The sequence below is a fragment of the Aethalodelphis obliquidens genome, unplaced genomic scaffold (assembly GCF_003676395.1).
Source record: "Aethalodelphis obliquidens isolate GAN/ISIS:26980383/991018 unplaced genomic scaffold, ASM367639v1 scaffold52, whole genome shotgun sequence".
NCBI lineage: Eukaryota > Metazoa > Chordata > Mammalia > Artiodactyla > Delphinidae > Aethalodelphis > Aethalodelphis obliquidens.
Window position 1 is genome coordinate 7,255,596 of NW_020837996.1, and position 23,264 is coordinate 7,278,859.

At 44.2% G+C, this 23,264-nt stretch overlaps 1 protein-coding gene across 5 annotated transcripts in view; it reads right to left on the reverse strand.

The window, feature by feature from the left end:
• LOC113608250 (teneurin-2) overlaps positions 1-23,264 on the reverse strand; it is a 531,856-nt gene that overhangs the window by 457,507 nt on the left and 51,085 nt on the right. Inside the window, exons 1-3 of one of the 5 annotated variants that reach the window (XM_027084353.1) lie at positions 10,643-10,894; positions 9,867-9,904; positions 9,210-9,292 (exon numbers count right to left, since the gene is read on the reverse strand). The exons of 1 other annotated variant lie outside the window; for it this stretch is intronic. In XM_027084353.1, the coding sequence (XP_026940154.1) occupies positions 9,210-9,225 (16 nt within the window). In that variant the 5' untranslated portion in view covers positions 9,226-9,292; positions 9,867-9,904; positions 10,643-10,894. Of the gene's footprint in view, positions 1-9,209; positions 9,293-9,866; positions 10,167-10,642; positions 10,895-23,264 lie in introns of those variants that run through there. 3 more of the 5 variants (XM_027084357.1, XM_027084356.1, XM_027084355.1) reach the window with 3 other exon arrangements.

Below are 23,264 nucleotides of genomic sequence, written 5' to 3' on the forward strand. Positions count from 1 at the left end.
GTCCGGAGCCTGTGCTCCGCAACGGGAGAGGCCGCAACAGTGAGAGGCCCGCGTACCGCAAAAAAAAAAAAAGAGAAAGTAAAAAGAAAGAAGGAATTAAAAGTGGTTACAGGAATATTCTCAAGCAACTTCTAACAGGTTCACTGTTTATTCTCTTGAGGAAAGCAAGAAATAATTGAAAACACTTCACACTAATAGCCTCTTATAAAGTGTGCTGACAAAATCCAGTTAGTTCTGAATATTCCTAAGATGGTTTCACACTCAGACAGGACCCACCTGCCCATCTGATGGCAGACATTCTCAAAGTGAAAGTTACCTAAATACGGGCTACAATAAAACCACAAGAACTGCCAGTTCAAGCCCCCGGGAGCCCCTTCCACCCTCCCAATATGTAGGAGGGTGGAAGGCACTTCTTGGATAGAGGATACACCCTGAAACCATTCTGATTGCCTCTCCGTGAGGAAATGAAAGACCTGCCGTATGGAGTCTTCAGCCCTCTGTAGCCTTCGTGGACACTCTGAAGGTGTCTATTTAGCCTTTATTTTCTCCCATGGGATTTACCATGGCATCACATACAGGCTGGTCAAGGCCTACTTTATGAACACATCCCGTGCCTGCCTTTATGTGGCTATGGCGTCAGATCACCTGGGTTGTAATCCAGGCTCCAATATGCTCTGGCTTCTTTAGCTTTTCTGAGCCTCAGTTTCCTCATCTGTAAAATGGGAACAACTGTGATACCTGAGAACTAAGTAAAAAAAATGTACATATATAATATGTATAGTTTATCTAGAAAGCATATCTATCTATCTATCTAATGAGCCAGGTGTCTGACACATAATAAGAGCTTAATAAATACTAGCTATTATAATGAACTAATACTGTTATGTGCTACCAGGGCTTCTTAAACTAGAATCCATGGGCCTCTAGAGAGCTATGAAATGGACAAAAATGTGTCCATGAGCTCCTTGAAATGATCTGCGAAATGTTTCCTGTTTGTGCATATTCCTTTTCTCTGGGCATATGGCTCAAAAGTTTAATCACATTCTCAGTGTGATCCACGGCTTCTAAATGGTAAAAAATCACGGTGTTGGGGATTTTAGGAGCCAGATTATGTCCCCAACAAGCTGGCAAACCAGAGAAATGAGACAGTTTCTCTAAGGCTGGTGTCTTCCTCTAGGGCGTGATGTATAGCGTTAGGATCTCCATTTTTAATTCCACACAATGTGTGTTTGTTTATTTTCCTTCTTCCACTTCATAACAGGAAATGGCATTTCAAATGCATTCCACCATGAAGATAGGCAGACAGTTAATTTTCACCTCCAACACCCTCAAGATTTAAGAAAATAAGAGAGCTTCAAACTACCACTCCTGACCTGCCAAGCACAACGTGTAAGCAAGGCAGATGGGCGGAAACAACACTGGACCGTGAGCCAAGAGCACTAGGGTCTGCTCTTGAATCCTGTCCTAACCACCTCCGTACCCTGAGGAAGTGGCTTCTCCTCCCAGCTTCTCTGATTCCTTACCTGTCAGACAGGAGTTATTCTCAATCGTCATTTCCAACTTTTTGTGTCTAAGGACCCAGATATAACACAGAAATGGTTATACTAGGCTGCCATTTTTCACAAAAGAAAGTTACCTTCTCTTTTTGAAAATTTGAAAAAAAATATATTTTTACCTATTTGTCAATCTATCTGGATAGATAGATGAAAAATATCATTTATTCTAGCTACAGACAGCAAATGGTGAACATATGAGTTTAAGGACCCATTAAACAAATATTTATTTAGTACTTGTTAAATGTCAGTCACTTGAATAGGGCTGGGGATACAGCACCGAACACAAACAGTTGCTGCCTTCATGGACATGACAGTAGTGCCAGAGAATGAAAATGACTGAAAATACACGTGCATATCACCGTTTTAAATTGTGCTAATATGCACTGCAAAGGATAAACTGGATCCCGAAAGATTAAATGGGGGAGGGTGACTTGACATAAAGCTGTCAGGGACAGCATCTGAGCTGAGAGCCGAGGGATGGTAGTAGCCAACCCTACAAAGTAGCAGCAAAACTTTGTGGCAAAGAGAAGACCTCAATTCAGCAGGACCTAGGGCAAGGCCCTTGGCCTCTCTCTGACTTATTTCCCTGTGTGTAGAATGGGGACGACAATGGGATTTAGTCCATGAGACTGTTGTGAGGATTCAATGAACTGGTAATGAAAATTTGTTTGGGACCAAGGCTGGCGATGTTCTAATGAAGTGGTGCAAAATAAACATCACGCTGAAGTAAAAGCATGTGCTAAGGCCCTGAGGTGGGCAAGAGCTGGGTGTGTTTGAGAAACTGCAAGGAGGGTGGGGCTCTCCGGTGGAGCATAAATGGGAAGGTGGTGGAAACTGAAGCTGGGGGAGTGACAGGCATGGTGGAGGACGTTGAAGCCCATGCCAAGTTCAATGAGAAGGGATTGGAGAGTTTAGCAATATCCCCAGTGGACCTCTGAAGTTCACTGCCCAAAACTTAGAATATTATTGTCTCTAATTTACCTTTTGTATAGTTTTCTAATTCAACTGTTCTATGAAATACCTCCTCAAAGGGAACAGTTTCTTTAGGTTACAAGTTCTAAATAAAGAACCCCTGTTTCATTCATGCTCATTAAACTGTTTTTTCCCCCACCTAGATCCCTGCAATAATAAATATAATTATATCCATCTTTAATGACTTTAGTTTCTTGAGCTGCAGGTGCTGGAATACTGTATTTATTAACATATTTTAAGCCCTTTAAAAAGACTGCATTCATTCCTATGATAATTTAGTATCCATAATACATTCTCTGTTCTGAATAGATATTAATCACCACAGAATGACTGATCTGTGCGTGTAGGAGCTAAGCCCCGCTCTAACTAGTAACTAGTAACTTTTTAATTCAATATTGTCACTGAAACTGTTGATTAAAATTTAGTTGCCGTAATTGTCCTTGCCCCCGTGCCAGCCCCGCCCTCTGAGGACGCAAACCAAGTGCGAACAATCAGATTCTCTGCCACCTAAGATGAAAGAGATAATTTTGAGTGTTTGCATTTCTAGTAATACTCTGCTTGGAAAAAAAAGTTCTGCTAAGGCCAGTTATTCTGAATCACTTCGGGTTTGTTAGCGGTAGGAGAGATGGTTACTGCAGAGAAACAGACACTAACCCAAAAGCCTGCTCCCAGGAAAGCAGCAGAACTGCCTGCTTCCGTCTTGAACAGAGGGAGGCCAGTAACTCTGTGTCAGCTTCCATGTGGTGGGCTGACGTGTATTCTGCCAGAATCCCAGCACCCTACCAGGTTCAAGAAAATTCTTCTTCTTTCTTTGGAAATAAAAGGAACAATCCGATCATAAAATTCAGATCAAAATGAAATGAGGGCAATGAGTACAGAGGAAACAACCATTGCATGTGCTGGGCTCTGAGATAATATCTCATTGAATCCCATAAGAGGGATCAGAGAGGTACCACGATTATCCCTCATTTACCTGGAGCTCAGAGAACTTTAACTCACTCAGGGTCACACAGCTAGTAAGGGACAGAGCACCAGAGTCTGTGCTCTTACCTTTGGCCACACTGCCTCTACAATCAATCAGTCAATCAATCAATCAATCATCCCTGGGGGAAGGGCACTGAAAAGCATAATGAAATATATAATGCACTGTTATGTGTCAGAAAAACTCTTATTTAAAACAAAAATATAGCAGCTTTCCCTTTTTGGTGGCTTGGAGGTTGCTGATGGGAAATGGCATTATTCAGATCTGCGGGGAACTAAATCTCTACACTACTGCCTTCCTCTGGCAAAGCCTGTTGGGATAGAGAGAATGGCTAAGTCTGGAATAGACTTGGCTTCTGTCTGTCAACGTACTGCCAAGGGCACTGGCTCTGGGGGCAGAGGTGGGGAGTGTTGACCTGCTTTGTGTAAGTACAATGGGAGGGACACTTGAATTTATGGCCAGTCGAGAGAGAGGGAGAGAGGGAAAGAAACTCTTCCTCTTCCCCAAACTCAGTACAGTCTGCTCTGCACAGAGGTCTTGGGTGGATGACCGCGTTTGCCTATGTGTTTGTTTGCTACTTGGTGATTCCTTTTTTGCACGCGCCAGGGGAAAGGGGCTGAGTTCTACAACTGGATCAGTATGGAGCAGAGAGAAAGGAACGGGTGCTGGTGTGATAGGCCATTGAACTCTGAGACCCCGGGCGCTGGTGGGCAGGTGTTGGGAAGGAAACGTGAGCACAAGTCCAGGGAACCGGGGAACTCACCGAAGTTGTGTCTGGTTTGTTGGACTAGGGTTTGAGCCGATACCTTGGCCAGATTTTTGTTTGTTTGTTTGTTTTTGCAGTACGCGGGCCTCTCACTGTTGCGGCCTCTCCCACTGCGGGGGCGCAGGCTCAGCGGCCGTGGCTCACGGGCCCAGCCGCTCCGCGGCATGTGGGATCTTCCCGGACCGGGGCACGAACCCACGTCCCCTGCATCGGCAGGTGGACTCTCAACCACTGCGCCACCAGGGAAGCCCCCTTGGCCAAATTTTTAAACAATTATTATTAACGCTATTCCCACAAGAAGTATTACTATCCACTCTGCAGACAGATAAATTAGGACACGGAGAGCTCAGTCACTTCAACAAATGCAAATGCCAGCGCCCTGCCTCAAAACCAGCAAAGCAGCCAGGGCCCACACCCGGGCTCCTCATCACCAGCCTGGCTCGTAATGCACAGGGAGCCCTGCCAATCTGGGAGGCGGAGCCTGTGGGATGATGGATGGGATCCTGTGACCAGTCTTCCCTGGGACACGCAGCCGACAGACTGCCACGCGGAAGCATCAGTCCTTCCCCGCCTGGGGCCAGATGCGGGTCGAGTGGTAGCAGAGAGTCAAGGTCAAGGTGATCACCTGCAGCCTCCCTTCCACCACCCCACTCAGTGGGGGGCTGCATTCTCAAAAGGTAGCATGGAACCTGCTAGGGCTTTCTAACAGAAGTGGGAGCATCTCTGCCATGACCGTAGGGTAGAAAGTTAAATTGCTAGTGAGAAGATTAAAAAGTTAAAGACAAAGGCAAAAAGCCCCCAAACCTCCTACAACGTGGGCTAAGCGCAAAAGCCCTCATTAGCTGTGACAGGCTAATTGTGTGTATCTTTATCTACAGAGTCGGCATTTCAACCTGGATTTCTGATTCCACCTCCAGAAGCTTTGACTCTGTGAAGGAATCTGAACACACCCACCATTATATAAATACATGGAAATCCACCAGTAAACATAAACACCCCCCCCCCCCACCAACCAGATTTTCAAGTGAGGGCGCTTGGAAATTACAGAATTTTGGAGACACTGTGTCTCGAAACACACTGTTTATGTAAAGCTCCTCTATAAAATCTTTCCAGATTAAAAGCAAGTTGGATCTTAGCCAGAGGAAGAAATCCCTTTGCAGGCATCCTATGGTCCACGTGCAAAGGATTCCAGCTCGTAGCTCCCAGGCTCCATCTGGGACCTTTACATTTAATTCTTTGGTCCACACAGTGGCAGCCGGCGCTTTTTTTTTTTTTTTAAGTTAAGCTGAATTAGATGTGGAAATTGCAGACCTTAGGGACTCTCCCATAACCCCCTTGTCCGACCCTTGCTGTGCTTACTGCCATGAATGGCCTGGCTGCTTTACGCTTCTGAGATGCTGGGCCAGACTGGATGGTATGTAACGGCATTCATCATGAGGGCTCTGCCCATCTTCCTAGTCCAATCCTTTGCCTTCCTCGTGCTCTGTGTACTGGCCTTCCTGGACTGAGTATCTGAAGTTCCCTGATCTGCCAACTGCTGGCCATTTTCAGGACCCAGAAGGCCCTGCCTCACATCTTCCACAGGAACCTTCCAGGCTACGTCTCTTGATCAAAGGCCTCTACGAAGCCTTTCCTGACCTTCTTGCTGACGACCGGCTGCCCTCTCTTCTGCACCCACCTGGTGCCTGCCTCCGCGCAAGGCTTTCCTTCCTCAGCACCGAAGTCTACGCTTTCTGCCTTTCTGTTGGCAGCCCTTCCCCATGAGACAGGAGCTTTTTCAAGCTGGGGACCATGTCTCATTTGCTTTTCCTCCCAGTGCCTGTCAGAGTGCCAGCATAGAGACGGGCCTCAAAAGAGGCCTTTGGAAGGGAAGAGAGCCACCTGTGGGGTAGGGGTGGTCAGAGAAGGGTAAAACACCCAGCACGCCTCCTTAGCTGGGGGAAGAGGACAGGGAGTGCCATCCAGGCAGTCCAAGATAAGCCGACCCCACCCTGCTGGAAAGCAGCCCTTGGACCCAAAGGCCACCCTGGTAAGCAGGTGGTGAGTAAGCACAGACCATTCTTCCTGCCATGGCCCAGGGGTCTTCCCGACTCCCCAGTCCCCGCCAAAGGAAATAGGGCTCCCCAGCAGTCCAGGTTACTCCTTTGCACCCCTATTCCAGAATGCAACCTCCAGGAGAGTTAAAAAATATATATTATTCAACTCAAGAAAGTATTCACTGCTACTTAGGAGAGGGTTAAAACCATTTTTTTTTTTTTTTTTTGCGGTACGCGGGCCTCTCACTGTTGTGGCCTCTCCCGTTGTGGAGCACAGGCTCCGGACGCGCAGGCTCAGCGGCCATGGCTCACGGGCCCAGCTGCTCCACGGCATGTGGGATCTTCCAGGACCAGGGCACGAACCTGTGTCCCCTGCATCAGCAGGCGGACTCTCAACCCCTGCGCCACCAGGGAAGCCCGAAAACCATTTTCTTAAAGGTGAAAAAGCTACTTGCTCTTCAGGTCAGTCACCATCGTAACGATTCTTCTCTTGCCATATGCTCCTCTGAATTGCATTAATAGGACATCTCTCGCTGAAGCATCTGGTCTCAGCCACTTCAAGGCGCATGAAGCAGCACACACATTCAGGCTGAGTCTATGGTAACGTGGAGACGTATTTGTACTCCTGCCATCATAAAACCAAATACCGTACTTGCAAAATTCTATGCTGGTTGTGTTTTACAAAAACATTCCAGAAATGGGGCAAGAGATAATCCAAATGAATGGAGGCAGTATTTGGGGGGGTAGGGGGGCTTTTGTATGCCCGTATGTTGTGTGCGTATATATGTTTGCGTGTTTGTATAAATACATATCTGTACACATATACACACGTTTTATGAATTGGTAATCACCTTCACGGCTCAAACATAAATTCTTGTTTTCTATCCAAAGGAGCTAAACATTGAAAGCATCAGTTGAAGACAGAGCCCCACCCATCTGCAAAATATGGACAGAGTGGTAGGACACATCTATAGTTTAGCACTTTGAAATACAAAAACGGAAATTTTCCATCACAAGCCAAAGGCAAAGTAGCATTATCAACCAGCAACCACATTTTTCCCACCAAGAAAAGAAGACTGTACTGGCAAGCAATGCCATGCAAAGGGTTTCTTCTCTTTCACTGGTAATCATCTTTATCACATGGATACACTTCCTTCAGTTTTTCCAAATAACTCACCCCACTTTCTTAAACAGTTCATTAAAAAATCTAAGTGGGTTAAATAAAAAGTTTACTATGTAACAAATGATGGCAACATCCATTCTTTTCTTGTCCTGAAGATCCTTGTGCTTAGTTTGTCAGAAACACAAGAAGTAGAAATGTGATTGCATTTGTGCTGACGTCAATTGTTAACAGATTTGCCTACATGCCTGCTAACAGCCCCCCTAAAATTAGCTAGACTAGCAGTGCCTGCCTAACGTGGTGGTGTTTTTCTTGTTTTACTTGCATTTTTGCTTCTCCTTCTTTGGTGAGAGGGAAGCAAAGAGCCCTAGAAAAAAGTAGAGGTCTTTGGATGTGAAACATTTCCAGCGTCACACGTGAATTCTGCAGAAGGAACATATATTCTGAAACTATCCCACAGTTCTGACATTCTGTCATGAAGGTGACAAATCCTAGTGCTCTAATGTTTCATTAAATTAAACATGAAATGTTTAATGTTTTGTTAAATTAAACATGAAGCCATGACTTTGCACCCGAGAACCAGGGCCTTCTGTCAATCCCTCACATTCCTCTAGGTCACTCCTTAGGTTATAAAAGCCGAGTTTTGTTTACTAGAAGTATTGTATCTCTCTCTGCAGTTAAAATGTACTTTCTCCTAATGCGCTTATGAATAAAAACCAACAAGCAACACAGTTTTTAGGTGCTTACAACGTTCCTAAACTCAGGCCCAAAGAGAACAGCTTGCTAAGAGACCCTTAGCTAATTCTCTATTACAACTTTTTTCCTTTCAAATATTTACCACCATGACTGAGAGGCTTCCAGAGGGCAGAGGTATTACGTTTTCGTCAGATCTCAAGCCCATTTCACAGATGGGCATGTGATTGTCCAAAGAATGGAAGACTTGCTAGAAAACTGTTGAAACCGATCTTTCAGACTAAAGAAATCTCAAACTAAAGAAACCTCAATAACCTGCCCCTGCCCGGTGTCCTTTTCTATGATGACAGAAATTGACAAGGTAAACGGAACAAGACAAAACAATAGTTCAGATTTAGGAATGTGTTTGCACAAGCAGAGAGGCAGCCCGCAGAGCTCTTGTCATTATGGAATAAAAGTTTTCATGGAAGTCTTAAAGCAGCAGGTCAACAAAGCATGGGCACTGCGGGGGGCGGGGGGGGGGGGGGGGGGTTTGTGTGAAATGAAACTCAGACAAAAAACCTTGCTCCTTTTCCACCAGTTTGATGGGATGGTTATAAGCAACTTCTTGAGTTCCTAGTAATCCGTCCATAGGAACATGTCACAAACAAAATTTCCAAATGCTATTTTATAAAACACATTTGGATACTACTTTTTAAATGGGGGAAAAACCCCTACCAACTATGTAGCGACTTAAAAGGGAAAAAAATACTCATGTCCCATGACGAAAGTGTCTGAATATTTTTATATATTTTTTTTTTGTCAATTTAAGTGGGTTATAGCTTAACCCACTTTAACAAGGTTCCATCATTGTCAAACCAGCAACGGCAGAAAGAACCACCTCTTAAAGGGCAAGGTGCACAGACCCTTCCAGTCCAAGCAAACTTTACATCTATACTTTCTCTTCGTCAACACACCAGCTCCTATCACTGGCCAAAAACGTAAAACAGCCCCGACTGGGTAACACATCTTTGCTCAGATCTCCTGTTTGAGAACCCTGCTCCCAGTTAGTTCCCCAACAGGTAAGAATATATTTGACACCTACCATTCTGAAACTTCATGTCTGTGAGGCAAACTGAATAAATTAAACAGATCCTGCTTTAATCTTCTCTTCTAGACCACAAATACCTTAATCAAAAGGAAAGACAAAAAACAAGCAAACGAAGAAAACAACAAAGAAAAACAAATGTTCCCTGAGGTCCTTCTCTAAACCACCAGAGTATAAGCAAGGAATAGCTGCCTTTTTTTTTACTGAATGCCCAGAATTTGTCCCTTAATATCGACAACAGAGAATTATTTCTAACATCCCTCTACTCCATCTTCCTCACCACCCCCCCATCTTTTCCCTCACTTCTATAATTTGTGGCCAAGACAAGGCTTAAGTTACACTTTAAATCAAAATCTGGAAGATGCTTCAATTGGATATTTGGCTGGGCAGACCTCCTGTAAAAATCCCACGTAAAGACACATTTGTTTCCTTCCTGCAAATGAAGTGTGGCGTTTGTGGTCCCTCTGGCTCTCTCTAGTGCATACTTCTCCTGTCAGTGAGCTTAAGCTGCAGGACTTTAGGTTGGGGTTAGCTGTCCTGCAAAGCTCATCTGGCTCTTACCATTAAGGCAAGAGGCTCTAAAGGGCTAGCAAGATGCTTTTAACTATGTTGGAGGGGCCAGTCATATCTTGTTAGCAACAGCTGCACACTTACCAGGCTTTCAGGGACTAGACGGGGCTGTCCTATTCCTTCTGGGGATTAGGAAAACAGAAAGAAGTTAACCAGTCGTTCACTGGAGCCATCCAGGCTGCACCAGGTTCTTTCTCCCAAAACCAAGTGAGGCCGCTTCCTCTAAACTTCCTCCTCCTTCGGCTTCTCCTGGAATATAAGGCTCGCCAAGGCCCTGACTGCTGTTTCCAAACTACGACTCAATAAAAGGCTTTTAAAGGCTGTGCCGGGAGCCGGGAGCTTCAGGTCCCAGTTTGGCTTCTCCATCAGCATTCCTCAGCAAGCCTGCACAGAGTGAGGTATGCTACATTATTTATGTCAGCTCTAGGCTCTGGAAAACACACACTGGCATCCTGATTACTAAGAATCCTCATGGATACAATTAAACCGTTCCCACATATATTTTTTCACTAGCCACCCCCCCTTCCCAGATTCAACCTCTTTCAGAGGAAACAAAAGCACTTTGAGGCGTATCCCAGCTCATCCCTTACGAGCCAAGACAGCGTTGAAATATGGTCACGATGGCAAATGAGCGGAGGGAAAAGGACACTTTCCTTGGAGTGGGCGGAAGACGCTCCAGGGAGGAAGGTTCAGATAATAGTTTGGGGAACACCCGGCAAGTGGCCTCCCTGGGTTGGGGATATTGATATGGAAGCAGCCAAGTGGAGGCGCTACAAAGAAACCATTCTGATGAATTCATGGAAGACCGATTTCCAATGGGCTGTTAAGGGAAGGAAGGAGCCTTTGGCAACACAACTAACCTTCCAAGCTGGATGAAGAGCAATCACGCTCACCCAGCAAATGCTCCTTGGTGTCCCATCCAAGTCACAGCTCTAGATGGGAAGATCACGGATGTAACCAGGTTGAGCAACGATCCTGTCCCCAAGTCTCCTCTTTAGCAAAACGAACAACTCTCCAAGTTGTGGTCTGCCATTTCCCTTCTGGTCAATAGCTCGGCCAAGTGTTCTGAGTCGCGCCTCTTCGCGGGCAGAACGTACTGCATGCTGGTACAGCAGAGGAAGGCTGATGACAGCAACTTCCTCCTCTGTAGGAGTAGTGACGAGGCTATGAATCTCCCCCCCGTCTCCAGCTAAAAAGTCCCTGCTTGGCAGGCAGAGGTAACTTCACTTTGTGAAAGCCCCAGGCACTGCTTAGTGAAACCACCTTTGGCAGGACCTCACAGTGAAGTCAGTTTATGGAGGCAAGGAGTCGGCTGGGGGAAAGGCAATGTCTCATCCAAGAACGCAAGGAGAAAAGAGCGACCTGCTTCTCTCCAAAGGCTTCCTTTGAACGTGTATTCCTGTGTTGAGTCAGTTTTTTTTTTTAAGTGACTGTCACTTCCAATGACTTAGCCCAACCCCACTCAGATATCTTGGGTGGAAAATTGGGGTGTGAGATGGAAACAACGGTAGAGAACGCAGTGTAGGTCAGTGGAGCAGAGCCCGGAGCGGGCAAACCCACTCTCTGATGCACACGGTAGCAAAGCAATTTGCTCCAGTGCACAAAGAACAGAGCTCTCCTCAACCATAAACAGATGAAAGGGAGCATGACAGCACACACACACACACACAGGCACACATTCACATACCACAAAATGATACAACCCAGGCACCCAAAGATCTGGTGAATGGAAAACAGATACACGTTGCCTTATGGGACGATTTCAAATTAGGGTATTGGCTGCTTAGATCCAGAACGCTGGGTCATCCAATCCACTGTCCCTTAAGGAGGCCTTGGCCATACATGGGCACCACTGTGCTCTCAGCTAGAAGTTAATTCTCTCATCTTCTCCACTAAGGAATCCAACCCACACTGTAATTTTTGTTGGAAAGGACTTAGAAGCAACTAACAAGAGTGATGAGAACTGAGATGATTCTTTGGAAGGAAGATTATTTAAGAATATCATTTATTCCTCCAGTAACTAAGCAATCATCAACTTAGAGGCTGACCTCAGGCTAAAAATCTTGGCAAGGATCCCCGAGAGCCTCTTGCTGCCCACCAGAGCTGCAGTGTGGGCGAGACTCAAGGATCTACCAGTGCTTTGCTAGCCTGTGGCCTCAGACGAGCTGTTCAACCTCCCTGAGCCTCCGTTTTCTCATCTGGAAACTTTGGATAGCGAGACTCACTTCTGGGAGTTTGAGGATGCAGTCAGAAAGGTCAAGGGCTTAACCCAGGGCCCGGCACCTTGCGAACTCACAATTAACCTTGGTGTCCATGAATTTTCAAAAGCTTATTGGTTCAGTGGCACAAAACTGACCGTGACTGGTTCACAGACGCCCGAGCCCCGTCTCTAAGTGCTCCCCCAACAGCTGGATTGTTATTGACAATCTGTGTGCCAAGTGCTGTAGTTATTGCTCTCGTTTCCCTCAATAAACTTGCTCAGATGAGTTGCCCCATGACAGAGATGTCAATAAAAACTAAAGAGAGTATAAAAACTGAGAGTATTAAGAGGTGGATTGTGAGACATTATTTTTTTTAAAAGGGAATTCCAGCACTTTAAAAATCAACTGAATACCTTTCTGTTGATTAAACTGTAAACTAAAACTACTTCAGAACTTTGATAGCCAAAGCAGGACTGCTCCACTTGAGATGGAAGAAAAAGTAGCCTGCAGTCACATCCTCTAGAACCTTCCATCCACTTATCCACACCCCCCCCTTCCACAAGCTACAAAAGGAACAGAGATTGAGAACCTCTCATCTAATACAGAGCTAGCATTTTATTAAAAAAAAAAAAAAAAGACAAGGAGGAATGGAGAGATTAAGGGACTCTCAATTTCATGTCACCCAGAATAGTTCAGCTGGAACCCATGGGTCTGACATCCTTTCAAACGCTCCTTCCATCCCCCTGCAAGGCTGAGGGTAAAACCAGTGGAACTCAGGTTTTTATTTCACTGTCCAATAAATTGGTTTTGACTCAATCCAGTATTTCTACTTCAATACTGTGTGTGTAGGACTCATACTTAACTTCATGATGAACTTAAATTTTTTCAGAAAGTGATTACTTTAAATTTAAAGTTTCTCCATAAATGAGGTTTCACAGTTTTCCTGAAGCCATTTTAGTGTCTAAGGGTTTTGATCAAGGTTTTTAAGTCTTTTGAATGAGAAAGGCAATACTTCAAACTCTGCCTATTTTATAAAGGCTGCATTTTCAATGGATGATAACATACACAAGTTATTATCAATATCTTTGAAAAATAGAGACATTTACCCATGTAGCTCTTCTCTAATGATCTAGTTAACAGATCGTTGTATCCTCTTCTGTATATACAAACACAGGAGGTCCTTAATATGCAGTTATTTGAAGTATTAACCACACTCCTTCTTGCTTACATAAACAAGAACTATCAAAATTATAAATCTTCAAAAGAAGCAGGTTCTACAACATTTCACTACTAAGAAACAGCCACACAAACTGCTACTACATCTCTAGGAACAGCTGGATTGCATGGACATCGTTAAGATCCTTTTCTCAATTCCAGTTTCAAACAACTCCATCTTTTGCTTTTTGTCAAACCACCTGAACAAAAATGCGGTATGTTGCATCATTCACTGAAGCTATTTCTCCAGTTGAAACATGAATTATGAGTTCTTCTGAAACACAGCAGCTAAATCAAGTTGTAACATGCTTTAGTCACGGCACAGATCATGGCTAATCGCTTTCTAATACCAGTCAACATTTTGCTGCATTAAGTTAACATTTCTCTTATTTTTTCCTCCATGGTATGTACTAGATCGGGCGGCATGAAGTTGCTCATTTCTCCTCTTACCAGGTCTCCTTCATCTGAGGGTAACTGACTCTGCTGGGCCATTTGTGCTTTTACAATGTGTGGGGCTCGAATGCTCGTCTTACGACACAGGCTTCCTTTGTAATAACGTGGAAGAACTCTGGGTGGTGTTTAAATTCTATGTTGTTTTTTTGTTTCCCATGTGGAAGCTCCAATCTCATCCCGAATAATGAACATCCCTAAATATGTACTCCTGAGACTACCTAAGAGGCATGGGTGTGTCTTGTTGTCAGCAGGGTTGAGAAACTACCCTTGTACCCAGAGCAATACAATGGATGGGCTGGGGCACCTACATCCTGTTTCCATCAGGCAGAACAGTTGCTTGAGGGTATCCTTTAAACTGGGGGCTTAAGAAGTGAAAGTGGCAGAGAAGATTCAGAAATTGTGTAATCCTCGTCTGAATAACTTTCTTCCATGAAGCAAAAGGACAACAGTCATCGGATTCCCCTCAAGTTAAAGTTAAGCTCTTTAGGAAGAGGACGGCATTTTTCTCGTCGGTAGAGGCTGATTCAGAAACTTGGTTGATTCTACAGCATTCCAGGCTATGGTTGGGCTAGAAGGCAGCAGGGCTTCCGGTACAGAGCCCACAGAGAGAGTGCAGGGATGGGGTCGCTCGTACGCCATGCCTTCTCTTTCTGCTCCACAAGAAGATATCCTATGTAACCCTTCCTGGGATATTTTATGATGTGGCTCTTTTTAGACTGAATCACCAGGGAAGGGAAGGTATTCCTAGTGTTTTAGCAACCATCCTCCAACCCAACTCTCTCCTGAGCCGCTGTACATCAAAGGCAAGATCAAGATAAATTACTCATCCTAACATGGATTGAAAGGGTTTTCCCGGGACTTATATGGTCATTTAGTCCAAATCTCTCATTAGTCTACGTGGGGAAAAAGAAGATCAAGGAGGATAAGGGATTTTTCTAATGTTGTCAGGGCTCATGATGGAGCTGGGAAGAGAACACTAGCATGGAAATTCCTCTCATTTATATGAATTTATTATTTTATTTCCCTTCTCTTCCTTCCACACCGACCATCCTCCTACTTTGCTGCCCTTTGCCAGACCTGAAAAAAGATCATGGTCCAAGTTTTCTTAGTCTGTGACTGACTGCCTGTTGCCAGGGAGGAAGTTTAAATCTGGGCGCTGTCCTTAGGAAGCCTTTGTAGGATGTTCAAATGCCCATTGTGGACGGGACCACAGTTATAGGAGCAGCTGTTCCCCAAAGTGTTCACAGCTGGAGCGTGGCCTCTCACGTCCAAGCTCTTGTTCAGACAGAACTGGTTTTGAATCTCTGAATGGTGTATGTCCTAACTTTAGCTTCTGTATAAATATACCAGGAAGATAATGGTGCCTGGTCCACCTAGCTCTTCTGAGGTTTAGACTTAATTGGCCATGCCTGGCACACATTGAAGACTGAGTAGCTAGGCACTGTCATCGTAATCTCTCCAACATGGACTTAGATACATCCTAGGAGAGTTACATATTCTCCTCCAGCACTTGAGAATCCTGGGCAGAGCCCATGCATTTGGAGGACTCCCTCTGAAAGGCGTGTCTCCTGAGTGGCTGGCAGCATCTTGTCTTATATCCTTCCACTGGGAAGAGGGTTGATAGGACACATGGAATTGGGGCACCATGAACATGTACTTTTCTGCTTAAATCCACAAGGAGGACAAGACTTCAGACAACAGGGAACTGTGATTCAAATCCCACCGAGCCCCAGGGCATCAGTGCGCTCTATGTCTCTGCCTGGGGGCGTAAGCTCACGGATTCCCACTCATCACCACTGGCTGGGAGAGGGTGGGGCTAGCCCTGACTCTCCTATTAGTTCAACAGGTGGGGAATTTTCCTAGATCAGCATTTCTCAAATGTTAGTCATACTCCTACCACCTTCTGGACCTTTGCTCTACCCAGTTGCCCCTTGCATTCCATCCAATCTCTGCTTCCAGTTACTTCATATTTTTCTTTAAATTGACTGGCTTCTAACTTCAGCCTCATCCTAGCTAGTAATATCCATGAAATCACAGCGTAGAACGGCTAGCTATACATGTCTACATATATATATACGTGCTTATGAGTATATACATACAACTCCTCAGATGCATTTCAATAAATAAATAAATATTAAAATAAAAGCATCAGTTCTGTGCCTCTTAAGGATGTCTTGTGTTTTTGTACCACACACATTGACACCGACATGGCACTCAGACGTGTGTTTGGAAATAGTGTCCTAAATGAAACACTATTCTTTTTTCTTTTTTTGAACCACAATGTGCCTTTTCCTCTTCAGAATGCAGTGCCTCAGAGTGAAATGTCACCAGGAAAAGAAATGCTCTAAAAATGAAGTTTTGATTATGTCCTATGGCCTGGATAGAAAACTCAGAGAAGAGTCCACATGCTACTTTTCATCCCGGGGACTGATGCTTGAGGGTGTTAAAATGCTATTTATTTTCTGACAGGCCGCTTGGGCTTGGCACCATGTAAATCCAATGTGTTTGTAGAGGTTCCCTTGGGGACAAAGGAAGAATCATCTGTATAGATCAAATGTGTATTAGCTGCATTAGCAATTGGTCCCTGGAGACTGACAAAGACTTTTTTAGACAGATTTCCCTGCACAGCTTTTTAAGAGCTTTCATTGAACTAGCCTGGGCTATATGAGTTTGGGGCTTTCTTCACGTCCTAAGTGTCAGAAGAGAAAGGTGGAAAATGAGAAGCTGGGATGAGAACTGCTACGTTCATCGTAGGCAAATCTCGATACCATGTCCACGCTCCCTTCCCCCATCAATATTTCATGTTCCCAGAGTCATAAGAAAACACATCTGTTGCCTTCCCGCATCGTAATTTGTGGGAGGGAAGAAATATTATTACAGCGCAAGTTCAAGACTTTAAAAATTCATTGCTTTCTCAATTTAGAAAGCTGACTGTGGTTAGGACTTAGGAAGGCTCCACAGACCTGAACTGACCAAGGAGGACAGAGTCCTGTTCCTAAGAAATCTGAGCAGCGTGAGATGCGGGGAGGGAGGAGATGCTCCCAACTGCTACTGCCCGGGCTGCCGACCGAGTCAGGTTGGTGGAGGCCTTGATTCTCTGCTTTCTGTCCACGGAAGGTTTGCTTTGTTCCCTGGCACCATCTGGGGGTACAGAGGGAGAACGCTGCCCTGGTTGTAAGCTCGAAGGCAAAATCCAAGTTTTCAGCAAGCATGTATTCTCCCTGCTTCTTCAACATTCCATTGCTCTTTCCGCCATAGCGTGGTGGTTCCCAGGGCTTAGCTCAGTTGTGTGTGTGTGTGTGTGTGTGTGTGTGTGTGTGTGTGTGCGCGCGCGCTTAGCTCAGTTGTGTGTGTGTGTGTGTGTGTGTGTGTGTGTGTGTGTAGAACTGGCAAGCTCTCTAGTAAAGCAACTCCCTTTCAGAACCCCAGGCAGTGACGTTAATAGTCCGCCACCCTCTGAAGACCTTCCAAGTCATTAATCTGCGCTGTTTTGACTGCTTTCCTTTTACTTACGGACACATTTCAGAGACTTAGACAATCTCACAACATCATCCTCATTCTCACTAACTGGGATGCACACAGCCCTCCTCAGAATGGAGGGGACCAGGCCCTGCTCATGAAGAAACAAGAGCCACTGGCCACAGCAAGGGTCCCCAGGAAACTCTGAGACTTCTCAGGGCAGGAGGCAAACCTTTGCATTTCCAGCAGCTGCTTCACAGAAGCATGCAGGAGAGTTTAACCTGAAGCAAAATCGTTAAGGAAGAAATTAGTGTACTTTCTGGCCTGATGTATTATCTCATAATCTCATCCCCTGTGCCCTACCTTTTCTTGGGGACACTATCACCAGTCTGTGTGCCATCCTGGACACCTCTCTGTGGCTCACAAACACATTACTGCTTCTGTTCTGTCCCCCTTCCATGCTGCTGCCTTTCTCATTTGCCTTGGTCCTTAGTCATGTTACTGGGCCGGTAACGATAGGCATCACTCAGCAAGACAGTTTTCCTTAACCTGTAGGTATGAGAGGCAGACGTCCTTAGACCCAAGCCCGGTAGAAAACGCAGCCAGGAGTTCAACTGCTCCAGCCAACTGCCCATGGAGCATCTTTTCCACAGACGTAGTCGGACGCTTTGTGGGATACACTCAGGCTGCTGCTTAAAGAAGGTAATGTTTGCTAAGAGATCCTAGGGTATTAGATTTGATACAGGAGCACTATGTTCCCATGAGCAGCATTCACCAATAAATAAAAACTACAAATCTTCATTCCTTCCATTTCTAGTCAACAAATAGAAAGTTAGGATGTCTGAACCTGGAGAGTTCTACAGGGACCTCTGCCAGGGCAGTGCCCACCCTCGGGGGTAGGTTTTTTGCAAGGGAGGTCTACGGGGCAAACTCGCCCAGCTATAACTTCAACAGGGACAGAAGCAATTCTAAACAGAAACAGGCACATGATCCCTACTTAAGAATCCTCCAGTGGCTCCATCACCCATAGGACAAAACCTTCATTTCCATCCCATGACTTTCAGCCCCCTCTCCACCACCTGCCTTTTGCTCTATGCTGCAGGAATACTATAGTTCTTGGATGATTTCATCTTATGTCACACTTTAACCCTCTATAGTTGAGGTTTTTTCTATTTAACAAGGTTTTTCTTGCATTCTTTTATCTCTTAAACATAGGAGATAATCCCTATACTTCCTTCAAAACCCAAGCAAACCACTCATTTGGGGGGGGGATTTTCCACACCCTTTGTGCTCCAGGCATGACAATCTAACTTCTACATTAAATGACTCGTTCTCTGTAAAGCACTCCGAACAGTGACTAGCACACTCAATAATCTTTAAAATCTGTAAGTATTGCCTCATCATTGCATTACACCACCTTCTATTTATCGTATTTGCTCCTGTGCCCTTATTAGACACAAAGCTCCTGTCTATGACTTTGCTGAACCACTAATGTCTTGCCAGGGTTTGGCACAGAGGAGGTGTCAGACAGGACAGGCTGAGCTAAAATGGACTAAAGCAGTTCGGCTGTCTGGGAATTTTACAGGGTGACTGGTTCACTATTGCAGGACCCGTCATGCAAAAACTGGGAGTGAGGCTCTTTCTCAATTCTGTTCTCAGGAGACTAAGTCTCATACTCTCCTTTAATTCTATTTGGGCACTACTGTCTGGCTGTATTACGTACCAGGCCAGTGCTCAGAAGCCACACACACATCTTAGCAGCAAAAGCAGCAGAGGCAAGACAAGAGCTGGCTCCCCTCTTTCCATTACGCTAATCAAGCTCTGTGTTACTGCGCCTTCCCCTAATCTGATTTGAGAAGGGCCTTAATAGCAGGGTAGAAGCAAAGAATGAAGCCAGTTCTTCGAGGAGTCACTCACGTTAATGGCATTTTTCTTTGTGGTCCACTGGGACAAGTGCGGCCCCTGACTGCGGCCAGTTGTTGCTCTTGGATACGAGCATCAGGCCCTGCCTGAAGGTGTACCTGTGTGTGATGGCACAAGTCAGCCCTCCTGATTTAATTAGAGTCTTTTATTTTTTTTTCTCTATCTCTCTTGACCTTCTGCTTGATTATGTAGGGAAGTATTCCTGGAGAGCAGTAATCCTATAAACTCGACATCAGCCCTCACAGCTATGAAAACGACAAAGCTGTCAAAATTTCAGCCTTACGACCTCCAGACGGGATCAGCTCAGAGATAGAATGGCAGAGAAATGGAAGGACCAGGGTCCATTAAGAGGAAAAAAATGAAGAGTTAAATAAATAAAAGGACCCAAACAATGACAACGGGAAGCTTTAAATTTCAGGTTACGCAGGAAACTTTTGCCTTTCTGCTTGTGCCATTAAGACAGTGATTTAGTAATTTCCGTGGGAGCTGCCATCCCCTTGGAATCCTATTAGTGTCAGAGTCAGGGAAAATGAGAAAGTCTTTTTTTCTCCCCGAGTATGCAAACAGAAGCTTAGAAACATGTTTGCATTTGGATTGGATGATCTAAACCAACAAAGTTCAACCTTTTCACTAGGAGCTGTGAGCTGTTTGACAAGACCTACTTTTTATCAGGCAGGTTCAAAGTCTACACACTGCAGAGGCTTCCTTAATAAGAGGACTAATAAGATTATTCCTTTAAAGATCTAACTTTGGCACCCATCCTCCTATTAGACAGCAGAGCCGATTCATTCTCTAAATTGCTTACCCTCAAAAGAAAAGCTCTGTTGATTGGACAAGGGCCCCAGCATGGCACACCAAGATGCAATTAGTAGGATTCTCATTTGGATTTGACGTGGCTATTATTTTCGTCTTTTTTTTCCCTCGATTTTTTTTCTGTCAACAAAAAATTAATTTTCCAAACTAAATACAAAGATTGCATTTCAATGAGATGAGTCAGAATCAGTGATGTTTCACCTGTCCTCGGAATCTCTTCAAACACATTGCCTCCAGTTGGGGATATAGTTTGCCAGCTACCAAAAAAAAAAATCTAGTAAATGTAGGCACATTTATGGGCAAGCTGGCTTTAATGTAAGAAGAGAGAAATGGGGCATATCTGTATTAAGTATATATAGAATAGAGCAAAGGGCTGTATTCAGTAAATTTTTTTCCAAGCTTCTATTTCGACCCATTTGGGATCATAACCCAAAATCTTCAGTTGAATGGGGAGGTTTGAGGAAGAAAGATCATGTGATCATCAGATTGAAGTCCCTCTAACTTCCCACCCCCTACCTTCCTGTATCAAGGCTTATGTGATCTGCTGAAATAATGAGCCATTTTCACTCTCCCTTCCCTAGGTGGGACGATGTTCAGCCATTTAAAATTGACCCCGTTTGGAGAAAAGTGATTTAAAAATGGGGACCATTTAAACTGGTCACTGTATTTCTCAAAGGTGAAATGGTGATCAGAGTATGATATTTAATGACCTAAAAGAGGTGTGAAAAATGTTCTTCTCCTGATGGAAATAGAGTCCATCTTCTAAGGAGAGAGGATGAAGCCATCAGTGGAACTTGGTCCTTTCTGGCCTCCAATGACTGAATCAGCATCATGTATAGCTCTATATCTTAATGCCTAGCATCCTGGAGGACACCACATCTCACTGACTCTGTGATATACACTTCCTTGCTCTGAACATTTATGAAATAGGAATTCCTATTGCAACTCATGGCATGTCACACTTTAATTGGCAAAGGTTTCTCCTTTCTCGTTCATACATAAGATAACAATGAGTTATTTTGCAGGTGAGTGTATTTTAGGATTGCTGAAATATTGTCATAGAGACTTAACAAATCTTGCGTGGATAAATGACTAAATAAATGGGCCACCTTCCCAATGCTTAAGGGAACAATTACATTTAATGACAAAAAAATTGCCAACTTTTGCATGATTGACTGAGATATAATTTTTTAATCCTTACATAGATGTGTTAAAAATGACAAAACACAACAAACACAAAACAACGAAGTCTGAAAGGTAGGGGAAAAAAAAGACAAGGGGGTTCTATTCTCTCTCTCTCAAAATAAATGTAATGATATAAAAAAGGGAATTGATATTTGCTATGTCAGGTACTCTCTCCATATTCTCTTTCTGAAGTTCCACGTAGTAGAAGTTACTAGTTGTTTCACAGATGACATAACTGAACCTCAGAGGCTAAGAGACTTGCTCAAGACCCAACACGTAGAAAATATAAAAGCCAGGTTTGAACCCAGTTATCTCTGACTTAGGTTTTGCACCGCATCCTGCTAATTCTGGAGAGCAATTCTTCTGACTAGTGATTGGGTGGTATTCTTTTAATCAAGGAAATTTGACCATACAGGAAACTAGTGTTCAGAGCAGCGGTGTTTGTGTTGCTTTAATACCCTATGATGGTGGTTTCCAAACCGCTTCACATTAGAATCTCCTAGGGATCTTTTATTTATTTATTTTATTTTTTAACATCTTTATTGGGGTATAATTGCTTTACAATGGTGTGTTAGTTTCTGCTTTATAACAAAGTGAATCAGTTATACATATACATATGTTCCCGGGATCTTTTAAAAAAATACGAATGCCTGTATTCCATCCCTAGCCATTCTGATTTCACTGCTATGGGGCGTGACCTGGGCATTCAGACTTTAAAAGCTCTCCAGATATTTCTAAAGCACATCGAGCCTGAGAACTACTGTTCTAGGTGGTTCTCATGTTGCTCTAGGGAAATGAGACAGGTAACTCATTTCTGGTGGGAAATCTGCACAAACAATCACATATGGAGCCTCTTCACCAACTCTCCATTATTCTGTTCTTTCTTAAATCACACATGTCGTATTTTAAGAGGTTCTGTCTCTTTTCAAAAATCTATATTTATATTAAGTCACCTTCAGTTCCTTTTCCCATAGACTTGCTAATGACATCTCATGAAGTCAAAATGAAAGGAATTTGGTGTTTTATTTACTCTGTGGAGTCTTGTCATGAGTTAACACAGACTTTCACCCTCATTTTATTTACTACTGAAAAGAGTTTGATCAATGTCCGATTTTCTCGGAGAACCACCTCTCCTTGCTATTGTTTTATGTAGTGGGCAAGTTCAATGGCCCTGTCGCTAAGCCTAGTCAGTTGGCATATTTCATCTCCATGCCAGGGCAATTGGTTCGGGCATAGGCTCCTGACCCCAATGGAAGCCAGGGCTGTCATTGGAATAGCTGGGGAATTGTGTAGTAAAGAGTTAACCTTACTCAAAAAAGAAGTCTGGTCTTTGTCCTTGGCTCCTGAAAGGTGACCTTAAAGCCTTTGGAATATTCTGCCTGGTAAGAGTCTTTGTCTACCTGGGGGCCTTGAGCCACACTGGAGAGTTTAACAATGTGATTTATGGTGCGGGCTTTGGACCATGAGGTTATCAGCTTGACCTCCGGAGAGACTAGAGACTGAAGGTCAGCACGTGGGTGGTCAACCACGTCTCTGTGACTGATACCCAATAAAAACTCTGGACACCAAGACTCAGGAGAGCTTCCCTGGATGGCAATATTGCGTGCACGCTGTCACACGCTGTTAGCTGGAAAAGTTGGGGTTGCCCATGACTGTACTGGAGGAACACGACTGGAAGCTTTGCTTTTGGAACCTCCCTGGACTATGTTCCATGAGTTTCTTCCCTTGATTTAATTTCATCTGTATACTTTTATGGTAATAAACCGTAACTATGAGCATCATACGTGTCAGTGAGTTCTGTGAATCCTTTTAGCAAATTATCAAAACGGAAGGTGATGGTGGGGACACTCAAACTTTGCAGTTGATGTTGGAAGCGAAGGTAAGCTTGTGGACTTTCCTGACTCTGCAGGAAGAGTCTTCTCTTCCATGGGGATTGATCTTCCCAGGATGTAAGTTGGAGTTGCTGCTGCTCATCATTATCATCACAGAAAAATGCCAACAGGGAAGACAAGGGTCCTATGATATCATTTGAGCTCCTAAAATCTAACTTGCCTGGAGGTACCCCTGCACTCCTTTTCAGTTTTATGAGCAAAAAACCTTCTTTTTTTTTCTTTTCTTAAGCCCAATCTTAGTTGAGACACTCATTTGTAATTCACTACGTTACTTCATTAGGTTCTTGTAAAGAATCAATTAGATAGCATGATGTGTAGAAGAGCTTAGTACAATATCTGGA